This window comes from Saimiri boliviensis, chromosome 12 (genome assembly GCF_048565385.1).
Source record: "Saimiri boliviensis isolate mSaiBol1 chromosome 12, mSaiBol1.pri, whole genome shotgun sequence".
Classification (NCBI taxonomy): Eukaryota; Metazoa; Chordata; class Mammalia; order Primates; family Cebidae; genus Saimiri; species Saimiri boliviensis.
The window spans coordinates 99,619,612-99,633,104 of record NC_133460.1 but is presented as its reverse complement, the minus strand read 5'-3'; the positions used below and the strand labels follow the sequence as shown (position 1 = coordinate 99,633,104).

Below are 13,493 nucleotides of genomic sequence, written 5' to 3'. Positions count from 1 at the left end.
GCCAGGCAATTTAAAGAAGGGACTGAGAATAGAGTGGAAATGGCAATAAGAAGTAAAGGGGATATGTAACCCACTTTCAACCCAGCTGTACTGAGGATATGTAAACAAAAACAGCCATCACTTGAAAGGACTGCCAAGGGAAATAGCGGAGTACTTCCTCTGAGTACACAAGTACTCTCTTGCTAATGGTGGTCTGCAAATGAGTCTTCTCATTAAGACTGCACAAGGACTCTAAATAGTTGTATATATAGTTGTCTGTACACAAAAGAGCCAATAATTTGAGTTCATAATATCGTCCAGAGCCAGAAAAGAATTACGTTCTTGAATCTGAGTAACCACCATAGGATATATATTTGTAAACAAACCAAAAACAATAAAAAGGTTATCATTGTTTTGAAATGTTATAAATAATTCAAAAAAAATTAAGTACCAAAAAAATAAAACAAAAAAAAGGAGTAAACATATAGTACAGAAAATCACATGTAGATTGCCCTAGTGACCTTCATCTTCATGTAACAGATAATAATCTCTTATAGAAGACAACAGACTATCCTTGAGCAGCTTTCTTTAAAGAAGTAATACATTCATGACGATATAGCAATAAGATTTGAAATACAAAGCTAAAAAATGAAAAATCCTGAAATCATGCAAAGCATAGTAAAGAGATTGGGTTAGTTTCAGTATTTGGTTTACAAGTAAAATACAAAGAAATAGCACCACCTACTGGAATTTCACATATTAAAAATTCACAAATCTTGGAAAATGAAACTAATATTTCCCCTCATTTGGTTTAAAAGCTTAAAAAGTAAATGATAAAATCTAACATAATCAAAAAAGCTTAAAAATTATTAATTCTCAGCTTATAATTTCAATCTCAACTCACCATTTTGACTAAATTCATTTGAAGATTTTATTAAAGATAAAAACATTCCCAATCAATAAAGAAATTACAATTTTTAAGTAACTCACAGATATGGTATTCCTGTATGCTGCTTGTATAACCATATATTGCAGAATATCCAAATATTATGATCATGACAACATCTCTACTATCCAACTCCATAATATGTGCTGAATGTCCCTCCACAGCATACTGCTGACCATGTCCAAGAACAGTAGGAGTTTTTGTACTCCATGACTGACTATGTATGTTAAAAACCCATAATTCATCTGTGACATTGCCATCATTTGTTTCAATTCTGCCTCCATACATAAAGATGTTTTCCTGTAAATTAAAATACATATATTAATAGATAAAATAATGTTATATTTTAACAACACATATTAATTTAAAACAAAGGCTACACTTAAACATAAAATTTTAGTAACTGCTCACAACATGCATAAGGCATTGTTCGTATTTGTAAAAAACAATGAGAACACATGAATAATGACAACTAATGCTTTTATATACAAAAAGGGGGGAAACAGTAAAGCTTTCAAAAATCTTTAAAATATTTTATTTAAAACTATTATATTATGTAGTCAATTAGGTATACTTTTAATTATGATACAGGAAGAGAACACTAAACTACTGCTTTAAGAATAGAAAATGCAATAAGGTAATCAAGAACTTAAAATTTAAGGGTGAGGTAGTCCTATAATAACGAATAATGTACTCCTCCCATATAACTGAAGAGTAACAAACTAAGTACCTGATTAATACTACTCACAGTCTTTTCAATATTTGAATCATCTGAATCCCTAGTAGTTACATTTGAATTTTACCATATATTTGTACTGCTTTGTGCTATTCTGTAATTCACTGTTTTCATCAAGTGCTCTTCACCAAAAACGCATATCACATTTGTGCATCACATAGAGTACACCTCTGTTACCATTTCTAATGGCTATGAACAGATACCACGTGCCTTCAGTTCACCTTTGGTAAATCCTTGCAGAACTTATAAATTATGCAAATAATTTCAAATGCATATGATGGAAATAAATGGTACTTAAATGATGTAAATTATCATTATTTCTAGAAGCAGAAGAAAAGCTGATAAAAGGCATTTAAGGAAACTGACAGCTAACATTATACTTAACAGTGAAAGACTAGATACATTTCCCTAAAGTCATGAACAAGGTAAGCATGCCTGCTTTTACCACTTGATATTCAACATTGTACTGGATGTTTTAGCTAAAGCAAAAACTAAATAAAGCCATCAAGATTCGAAAGGAGAAGTAAAATATTTCTATTTGCAGATGACATATCCTGTATATAGAAAGTCCTAAAAAAATTTTTTTAAACCACTTAGAGCTAATAAATGAATCAGCAATTATTACAGAATTAAGATCAATGTACAAAAGTGAATTGCATTTCCGTACACTTGCAATGAACAATGCAAAAATGAAATTGGGAAAATAATCACATTGACAAAAGCATCCAAAAGAATAAAATACTTATGCATAAATTTAATAAAGGAAGTCCAAAACTTATACTTGGAAAATTACAAAACATTGTTTAAATAAATTTTTTAAAGATATAAACAAATGAAAAGACATCCCATGTTATGGGTCTGAAGACTTAACATTGTTAAGATGATAATACTCTCCAAATTGACTGTTAAAAGGGTAATACTCTCCAAGTTGATCTATAGATTCAACACAATCTCTATCAAAATCTCAGCTGGCTTCTTTGTAAAAACTGGCAAATGGACTCCAAAATTCATGTGAAACTGCAAAGGATGCAAAACATCAAAACAATCTTGTAAAAGAACAAAACTGGAGTACACACACTTCTCAAAAACTTACTGCAAAGCAAAAGTAATCAAGACAGGCTGGGTATGGTGGCTCATGACTAATCTCAGCACTTTGAAAGGTCAAGGCGAGTAGATCACTTGAGGTCAGGAGTTCGAGACCAACCTGGCCAACATGGTGAGTTGTTTCCACCTTTTGGCTATTATGAATAATGCTACTAACATTATTCATAACAATCTTTACTAAAAATACAAAAAAAAAAAAAAAAAAAAAAGCTGGGTGTGGTGGCAGGAGCCTATAATCCCAGCTACTCAGGAGGCTGAGGCAGGAGAATCGCTTAAACCCAGGAAGTGGAGGTTACAGTGAGCCAAGATCACACCACCACACTCCAGCCTGGGTGACAGAGCAAGACTCTGTCTAAAAAAAAAAAAAAAAAAAAAAAAAAACTAGTCAAGACAGAGTGATACTGAGATAAATCAATGGAATAGAACTGAGAGTCCAGAAATAAACCCATACATCTATGGCCAGTTGATTTTTGACAAGAGTACCAAGACCATTCAAAGAGAAAAGAACAGCTCTTGTCATCAAATGGTGCTAGGAGAACTGGTTGGTGACATGCAAAAAGAATAAACTTGCAACCTTACTGAATACTATATACAAACATTAAGTCAAAACAGGTCAAAGAACTAAATGCAAGAATCAAAACCATAAAACTCTTAGAAGAAAAAAAAATGGGTTAAGTCTTTATGATCTGAGATTTGGCAATGAATTCTTAAATATGATACCAAATCACAAGCAATACAAGGAAAAAAGTTAAATTGGACTTTACCAAAATAAAGCCCAATGTTTTTACACCTAAACATTTTACACTTAAACATTTTCTTGATGGTATCCATTAAGAAACTGAAAACAGCACACAAAATGGGTGCAAATATTTGCAAGTTATATCCCTGATAAGGGCTTGTATCTAGAACATATAAAGAATTCTTACAACTCAAAAATAAAAAAGACAACTTAATTTGAAAATGAGCAAAGGACTTCAATAGACGTTGCTCCAAAGGCAATATACAAATGACCAATAAGCACACAAAAAATGCCCAACATCATTAGTTAATAGGGAAATACAAATCAAAACCACAATGAGATAACACCTTACCCCACTAGGATGGCAATAATCAAAAAGGCAGATACTAATAAGTGTTGGCAAGGATGTATAGAAATAGAAAACTTCATACATGGCTGGTGGGAATGTAAAATGGTACAGCAACTTTGGAATACATTCTGGCAGTTCTTCAGAAAGTTAATTTGACCCAGTAAGTCCACCCCTACGTATATACCCAAAAGAAATAAAAACATATGTCCAGGCAAAATCTTACACAGAAATGTTGTTAGTAGCATTATTCATAATAGCCAAAAGGTGGAAACAACTCAAATGTCCCCAACTGATAAATAAACATGTTATACATCCATACAATGTAATGTTATTTAGCCATAAAAAAGGAATGAAGTACTGATACCTTCTACAACATAGATAAACCTTGAAAGTATTATGCTAAGTGAAATACGGTAGCCATAAAATACACAGTATATGATTTCATTTGTATGAAATATCCAGCACCAACCAATATATAGATACAGAAAGTAGCTTTGTGATTGCTTAAGTCTGGAGAAAATGAGTAAGTCTGGGGTGATACCTAAAGGGTACAAAGTTTCTTTGTGAAGTGAGGAAAATATTCTGAAAGTGATTACGCAACTTTGTAATCTTACATAAATCTGCAACAGATGGCTGCACAACTCTGAATATACTAAAAAGCATTGAAGTGTACACTTTAAATGAGTGAATTGTATGGTATATCAATTATATCTCAGTAAAGCCATTACAAAGGGAAATAAAAATAAAACAAGACAAGAAAATGTATGTATACGTTTTCATACATAGGCTTTTATTTTACTTTTAAAACATACAAATGCATGGATAAAAGGGTGGCAGTTTGTTCTTTCTACTACTCCCATGCTTTCCAATTTTTTAAAAACAGCACAGAAAATACATAAATTCATATTTAGATGGCTTAGCCAAAGGCCACAAAATATATGAATTTTTGTTGATTCAAAATGAAAACCAGGTAAGTGTCCTGTCATTTTAATCATGCTAAATTTATGAATCCCACAAATATATAAAAATAACTAATGCCAGTGCAATTCCTGTCAAAACCCAGCATTTTTGGTAGAAATAGAAAACTCAACCCTAAAATTCATATAGACTTTCAATGGGCCCTGAATAGCAAAAACAATCTTGAGAAACACAAAGTAGGAAGTCTCACACTACTTTGTAATCAAAACAGTATGGTATTAGCATAAATACAGACATACAGATCAATAGAATAAAACACAGAGTCCAGGAAAAAAAAATCCTGATACATATGGCCAAATAACTTTCAGCTAGGGTGTCAAGACCATTTAATGGGAAAAAGACAGATTTTTTAACAAATGATGTTGGAGAAACTGGCTATCCACATGCAAAGGAATGAAAATGGACGCTTACATCAGACACAACTAACTCATTTTGAGTGCAACAAAGACCTAAACCTAAGAACTAAAACTTTAAAATTCTTAAGAGAAAATATAGAAGAAAAGCTTCATGACATTGAATCTAGCAAAGATTTCTTGTGTATGACACAAAAGCATAGGTAACAAAAGAAAAAACAGATAAATTAAACTACATCAAAATTAAAAATTCCGTGCATCAAAAGACACTCTCAACAAAGTGAAAAGACAGCCCATAAAGGGGGAAAATATCCAGAAATCATATTCTGATAAGGCATTAATACCATAATATATAAAGAGCTCCTACAACTCAACAACAAAACAACCCAATTCAAAACTGGCAAGAAACTTGAATAGACATTTCTCCAAAGAAGATATACAAATAGCCAATAAGCACTTCAAAAGATATTTAACACCATTATTCATTAGGAAAATGCAAATCCAAATCACAGGTCAATTGTCAAGAAAACAAAAACAGAAAATAAGTGTTGATGAGGGTGTGGACAAATTGGAACCCTTGTGTACTGCTGGGGTAAATATATAATACTGCAGCCATAGTGGAAAGCACTATGGCAGTGCTTAAAAAAAATTAAACATAGAATTACCATATGATTTAGCAATTCCACTTCTGGTTATACACCGAAAAAAAAAAAAAGAAAACAGAAACTCAGATAGCTGTAGACACATATTCATAGAAACATTATTCACAATGGCCAAAAGATGGAAGCAATCTGAGTGTCCATCAACAGATGAATGGATAAATAAAATGCAGTTTATATATATAATGGAATATTTATTCAGCTTTAAAAAGGAAGAACATTGTGACACATGATACAACATTAATGATCCTTAAGGATATTGGGCTAAGGGAAACAAATCAGTCATAAAAGGACAAATTACGTATGATCCCATTTACATGAGGTACCTAGAACAATTAATCACAGAGACAGAAAAGTTAATTGGTGGTTTCAAGGGGATAAGGGATGAGGGGAATGAAGTTATTGCTTCAGTTATGCAAGATGAAAAATGTTCTGATTAAAAAAAAAAGAAAAATGTTCTGATGATAACGGTGGTCATGGTTACACAATAATGACAATGTACTTAATGCCAATGAACTCTATTCTTAAAAATAGTTAAAATGCTAAATTTTATGTTACACATATTTCACCATAATTTTTTAAAGTGATTAACCTGATGACTAGCTATAAAGCCATGGACAAAAACTCAATCTTCATTTCTTTACATGTCATGTATGGGATTGTTCTAACATCTATTCTCTTACTAAAACAGTATAAGAGTATATGGTATCTTAAGTGATAATGATCCATATAATCTACTGTTCTCATTAAAAGTTTGAATTAAATATCAGATTTAGTATTACCCTAGGGTAAACTATTAAAAACAAAATCTGATTAAAATTTAAAAAACAGGAGCCATACCTGATATAAAGCAAGAGAGTGTCCATATCTCTGTAGAGGTCCCCTTGATAGAGTTCCTACATTCCATATGCTGCTTTCTAAATTGTAACTAAAAACAAGAAAACAAAATAACTTCATAAGCTAAGATTCATTTTTGTTTTTTTAATTTACATGTGCTTTTATTCACTTGTATCCAAGTACTCATTAAATTCAAAAAGAATTACAACTAATAAACTCATAATTTCATGTTTCATATTAGAAATTTGTAATAAAGACTCATTCATGACATGCCTACACTAAATTAGGATTCAATCTCCCAAATATATAATATACATTAACTTGACTAGGATATTATTAATTATCTAATTGCCTTTAATAATTTTAACCAATTGATTAAGCTAAACAATAGTGAGTTCACTGTATTTAAAAAAAATTTTTTTTAAAGCCAGCTTTCCTTCTTGGAAACAGATGAAATTTCTCTCAATTTGTTTTAAGTATTCATTTTTATTCCTTTTTCTTTAGTTGGCATGATTCTTACGTTAAATTTTTATTGAAATATAAGTTGTATATATATATATAATATACACATATTTTGATATATGTATACAATGTATAATGATCAAATCAGGGTAATTAGAATATCTATCACCTCAAACATTTATCTCTTGTTTGTGTTGGGAGCATAACATTTCTTCTCTTCTAGTTATTTTGAAATATACAATAAATTGGTAACTATAATTTCCCTACTTTACTATCAAATACTAGAACTTACTCCTTCTATCTAATTTTTTTTTTGGTACCCATTAACCAATTTCTCTTCATCCCCGTCTCCCCACTTTCCTTCTCATGCTGTGGTAGCCACCATTCTACTCTCCACCTACATGAAATCAACTTTCATAGCTCTGACATTTGAGTGAAGACATAAAATACTTGTCTTTCTGTGCCTGGCTTATTTCACTTACAATGACTTCCAGTTCCATCCATGTTGCTGCAAATAACAGGATTTCATTTTTGGAACAGCTGAATAATATTCCATTGTTTATATATACCACATTTTCTTTATCAATTTATCAGTTGATAGACACAGGTTGATGCCATATTATGGCTCTTATAAATAGTGTTGCAATAAACATGAGTGCAGATATCGCTTCGATATACTGATTTCCTTTCTTTTAGCTACATATCTAGCAGTGGATTTGCTGGATCATATAGTAATTCTATTTTCAGTTTGAGTAACCTCCACACTGTTTACCATATGGCTGTACTACTTTACATACCCACACACTTATCTTAGCATTACATAAATTAACCAATAAGCATTTATTTCCTATGCACAAATATAGCTTGCTCACTGATAACTTTTTAAGATTGTATAAAATGAATCCAGTAGTATAGAAGCTTCCATAAAAAATAAATTATTGTTGGATTATGTAACAGAAAAAGAAAATTCTTTTTTTTTTTGTAATACATATGAAAACAGAAAATAGAAGTTCTAAACTATGGATCTCAAATGCTTATACTCTATACTCAAATCTCCTTCATTCGCTAAAATACAAAAAAGAAAGCATCCAGCCAAGAAATAGGACCACATTTTAAATTAAGAAGCTTGCTAACAATTGTTGCCTCCCCACTTCTCTTTCTTTCTCCAATAAATTAGGAAAGGCAAGAAAGTGCCGAAGCACCCCTTTGCAAGAAAGTTAAGGGTTACCAAATTTGTCTGCAGCATTGTTTATTTCCTACTTTGTATTGTAAGATAAATGTGTATGATACAAATGAAGAAATATAATCAATCAGAACATAACTTCTACAGATTCACACTATTCTACATATCCACCAGTATCTGCAGCCAACATACTGCTTTCCAAGTTACCATAAATTAGAGCTGTATAAACTATTTCTGTAAATGGCCAGAAGTAAACATTAGACTTTGTGGGCCACAAGGGTCTCACATATACTTCTTCATTTTTTTTTTACAGCCCATTAAGAGTGCAAAATCCCGGCCAGGCACAGTGGCACACATCTGACATCGTAGCACTTTGGGAAGCTGAGGCAGAAGGATCACTTGAGCACTGGAGTTAGAGACTAGCCAGGGCAATATACGGAGACCCTGCCTCTATAAAAAAATTTAAAAATTAGCCAGGCATGGTAGGGCATCCCTGTAATCCCAGCTAACTCAGGAGGCTGAGGTGGGAGGACAGCCTGAGCCCAGAAGATGAAGGCTGTAGTGAGCCACGATCATGCCATTGCACTCCAGCCTGAGTGACAGAGCAACACCCTGTCTCAAATAAAAGAAAAAAGCAAAAACTAAAAATGCTAAGAAAAAATTCTTAGTTCCCAGGCTCTGCACCCCTTCTCTGCAGTTTGATGAGCCCAAGAATAACAAGTGATTGTTCTTCCTTGTGCACGAGCTCTCTTTCCTACATCACCATGTTTTGTCTTACTAGATCTTTGCCATCAGCACACACAGTGTTATAAAGCTCTAATAACAAAAGAGAAATCTCTTGACCACACTCTCCCTTAAGCTACTCCTCCATTTCTTTATCACCCTCATCCCTACCCCACTTTCCATTCTCTCTTTAACTCCAGACACACTTTTAACCTCACCACTCCAGTAAATCTGCTTTTGTTAAGGTCAATTTCCTCATGCCAAATCCATGACCAGTTTTCAGTCTTCATTTTCCTTGACCTGGATAATCATCCCCATTTGACATTATTAATCACTCCTTAATCCTCATATACAGTCTTTCCTTTCCTTTGACGATACCGTACTCCAAGTTTTCCTATCTCACCAGTCATTCTTTTTCGGTCTCCTCTGATGGCTTCTCCTGGTCTCCCCAGCTTCTTAGTGATATGGTGCCTCAGGCTGTTTTTGGTCCTTTTCTCTCCCTAAATGCATTCTCTTGATAATCTCATCTTAAATCCTTTTTCTACTCTTCCTCCTAATCCCTAGTAGATCATCAATAAACAGCAGTGCTAACACTTTTAAAGTATGGATCAACACAGGCTCAAAACCTTCCCATGACTTTCAGAAGATCTACAACATCCTGCATGCTCTTTCTCCTCTGTTATCACTCTAACATAATGTATCCCTCTCATATATTCCATGCAAATTGCATGGGCCTGGTTGTTGCTCCTCAAACACCTCAAGGAGTTCCTATCTCAAGTCTTTGATCTAGCTCTTTTCTGTGCCTACAAATAACTGCAATCCCCTGATCTCCTTCAAGTTTTTGCTCAGTTCTCAGCTTTCTTATGAAGCCCACCTTGACTATTACATTTATAATGGCAACTCCCTCTTCATTGGCACTCCTGATTTACTTACCCCACTATCTATCTATATCCCTCCATCCATCCACCCATCTATGTCTCTATATGTATATATTTTTATATCTATAATTTACTTTGGTAATTATATTTTTGTCATTCTCAGCCTTTCCTCACTAACTTCATGAAGACAGCGGTGCTTTTTATAACCAATGATATATCCAAAGCACCAAGCACATAGTGTTTTCAAAAGTTTTCTATCCTCATGAATACATGTTAATTTTCATTAATGTTAATGTATATATATTCTGTAAAAGTCTCTTTCTAATTTAATAGACACTAATGCAGAATTTTTATATTTACTGAACAATTTTGTCTTAAAATGTAATATTTACACCCCAATTGAATTCCACTATAGCAGATGATTAAATCAAACTATGACTGATCCTATCTCTTCTTAAAGCTGTTTAAATATCCTTACCTACAACTGAACTACATTCATAATGATGAAAAATATTCTAAACCTGTGAAACAGCAACACAATTATTCTACTCTGATACCTCATTTGTTTATATAAACAAATCTATATAAGCACTGTAACCAAAATACCCAGATTTCAAACAAACAAAAAAAAGTTAGTTTAAATAGTTAATCTGGTTCCAATGGAAATATACACATTTAAAAGAATATAAAATAATATTCGTAATTTATTTTTCGATATGGTACTCATCTTGCAAAGAATACAAACTTAAAATTAACAAACTTCCTTGTTGACCCTTTTGCTCTTTGTCTTCACAAACCCAACTTTGGAAATATCACAATTTAATTGAAAGTTCAACCCTGCTTTCATAGACTTTTCATTTTCTTTAAACATAGTTCATCTCCTTTTAATTTTCACAATTCAGTATCATTATTTCTTCAGATTTTTTTCATATCTTAACAATTCATTTTAATCAAACCAACTCTCTTTCAAATCATCCTATTATATTTTATTCCTCATATGGTACAGAATTCTGATTTGTCACTTAAATACTTACCTAAAACTCTCCCTCCTTCTCTCCAGAATTTAGTCAGTTTTCTAATATAATTCCAGTCACATTCAATCACAGTTTCAAAGCAATCTCCTCTTAGAGAATTTCTGAAATCTTCATAATTATGAAGGCTAATATAGTCAGTGGTTAGGGTTGGCAGATAAAATACAAGATACCCCGTTAAATTTGAACTCAGATAAACAACAAGCAATTTTCTGTTAAGGCATGACCCATGCAAAATTTGTAAAAAAATATATATATATATATTTATAGCAAAGGGTCTTCTTATATTTAAAATGTATTTATTTTTTATTTGAAATTCAAGTTTAACCAGGTATACTGTATGTTTATCTGCTAAATCTGGCAATTCTATTGGGTACACACCATTATGGTACACTGTCCAGGGTAAATTCTGATTGTTTGATGCCCAAACTGTACCAGTTATTACATAATATGAACACCATCCCTGGAAACAACATTGAAAATCAAATGATTCTTCTAGCTATTTCCTTTTATATTCTGTTACTAAACGGCTCATAAAATACAATCATCAGCTGAAAAAGAAATCAGATAAAGCTGCCATCCATATGATTCCCCTTATTCAATCACACAGAGAACAATCTCTATTGAGCCAACAGGAAATCAGTCACCTCTTTCATAATACTAGCACTGTTCTCCCAATGAAAACTCATAAAGTACATACAGAGTCAAAGTTCAGGTAAATTAAAATTTACAGAACAAATTGAAAGGATTTTAGATATGTGAGTAGACTTCATTTAAAAAAAATAAAAGGTGGCATGATTCATTATATCCATTACAGGCAAGGCCTGCCTGTATTTGAAGTTAATATTTTCTTACTTAGAACTTATTAAAAACATTCTAGAGAGGTAATAAAATTTCTACATGAAACAAACTTATATGTACAATGACAAATCTTTAACTCTGGACATAATGAGTTCGTATTTCAGAAATCAGTCTCATTAGCAAATAGATACTATCACAAAAATAACCAATTTTACATTCAGACAACAATTTTTAAATGACACCTTAAATAAAAATTCAGCATAAAAAATAGCGAGAATCTGAAAATAAATACTTACTTTAGGACCATTTGAAAAGAACTGTAGTTAAAAGTATATCCACCAATCACCCACATAAACTTCCCATGTAAAACTGCTTTATGTGAAGCCCGACCTACAGAAGGACTGAAGGGTTTAACATTTGGCAGAATCCAATAAGACTCAGTAGAGGGAACATTCAAAGAACAATCAGGACCTATTAAAAAAAAAAAAAAATCAAACAACACACTAGATTAAACAAAGCCCTCAGATTATATAAATACAATATATGCATTAAGAGATTTTAAGAATTTAATGTTTATCATATTCACAAATGTAACGTATATATATAATAAATTATCTGAAATAAAATTTACAAGAATACTACTAACAGCAAATGTAATGCCTAGAGGCGAAAAAAGTCATATACTCACAAGCAGACTTTGATGTTCAAAGTCTTTAATTTTAAAAAATTATTTTAATAATATAAAACATCAGATTTACTTTATATGCTACAAGAGTATAAAATAGAAAACAATGTACTTAAATCTCAGTTCCGTCACTTACTAGCAATGTGACCTTAGGCAAGTATGTTTACCTCTTTCATCATCAAGCCTCCATCTACAGAAATGAAAATAACAAATCTACCCACAAGGGTTGTAATAAATATTTCTTTTTTATAAATAGTTGAAGTAAAAGCATTTAAAAATTAAAGTTTAAAAATTATAAACTATTAAACAAATATGAAAACAAAAATTACATTTTTCTTAGCATTATTATTAAGAACCAAAGTTCGCTTCAGCAGAATCTTCAAAAAGAAAAAATTACTATGCATCATAAAATAAAAATTATTAAATTAGTGCAGAACAATTTCAAATACTATAAAGTTGAAAACACAGCCTTTTCCTATCCATATTCATGGCGCTACTCATAAGTCTTGGTTTCCTCATCAGTGTTTCTCAAACATACTAGAAGGAATCTTCCTAAAAGGAATATACTTTCATCAAACTTTAGGGTTCACACATTATTTTAATTTTGATTAAACTAAAAAATTATCAAACACTAGACATAAACTCCTTATGCTTTAATTTCTTTTATAAGCATAAAACCAACATAGATTTATAAATTACATATAAACAAATTTATAAAAGTAATATTTACTGAATGTGATGATATTGTTTTGCTTAAATAATTGGTCCCAAGTTAAAAATGATTCTAATTCTCACAATGCCTTTTTTACATAATTTTAGCATACCTACATTATTTTGACAACATATAACTCTCCCAACAATTTTCTTCCACCCACATTTTACAAATATTTAAATTGACACACTATGGCATATAATCATTTACCCTTCATTTGTTACAAAAGTATTAGTACACTTCAGTTGTATTGTTTTTAGCCTACAATAATTAAAGGGATACTACTTAGTCCCAACTTTAAATTGTCAACACAAATGTTGGCATTGCAATACAGTGGC

At 31.7% G+C, this 13,493-nt stretch overlaps 1 protein-coding gene across 4 annotated transcripts in view; it reads right to left on the bottom strand.

Moving 5' to 3' along the window:
• ATRNL1 (attractin like 1) overlaps positions 1 to 13,493 on the bottom strand; it is an 811,767-nt gene that overhangs the window by 743,840 nt on the left and 54,434 nt on the right. For all 4 annotated transcript variants that reach the window (XM_039465348.2, XM_074382946.1, XM_074382947.1 and 1 more), the window contains 3 exons: positions 12,055 to 12,229; positions 6,684 to 6,771; positions 970 to 1,225 (listed from right to left, as the gene is read on the bottom strand). In XM_039465348.2, coding sequence (XP_039321282.1) covers positions 970 to 1,225; positions 6,684 to 6,771; positions 12,055 to 12,229 — 519 coding nt within the window. The remainder of the gene's footprint in view (positions 1 to 969; positions 1,226 to 6,683; positions 6,772 to 12,054; positions 12,230 to 13,493) is intronic.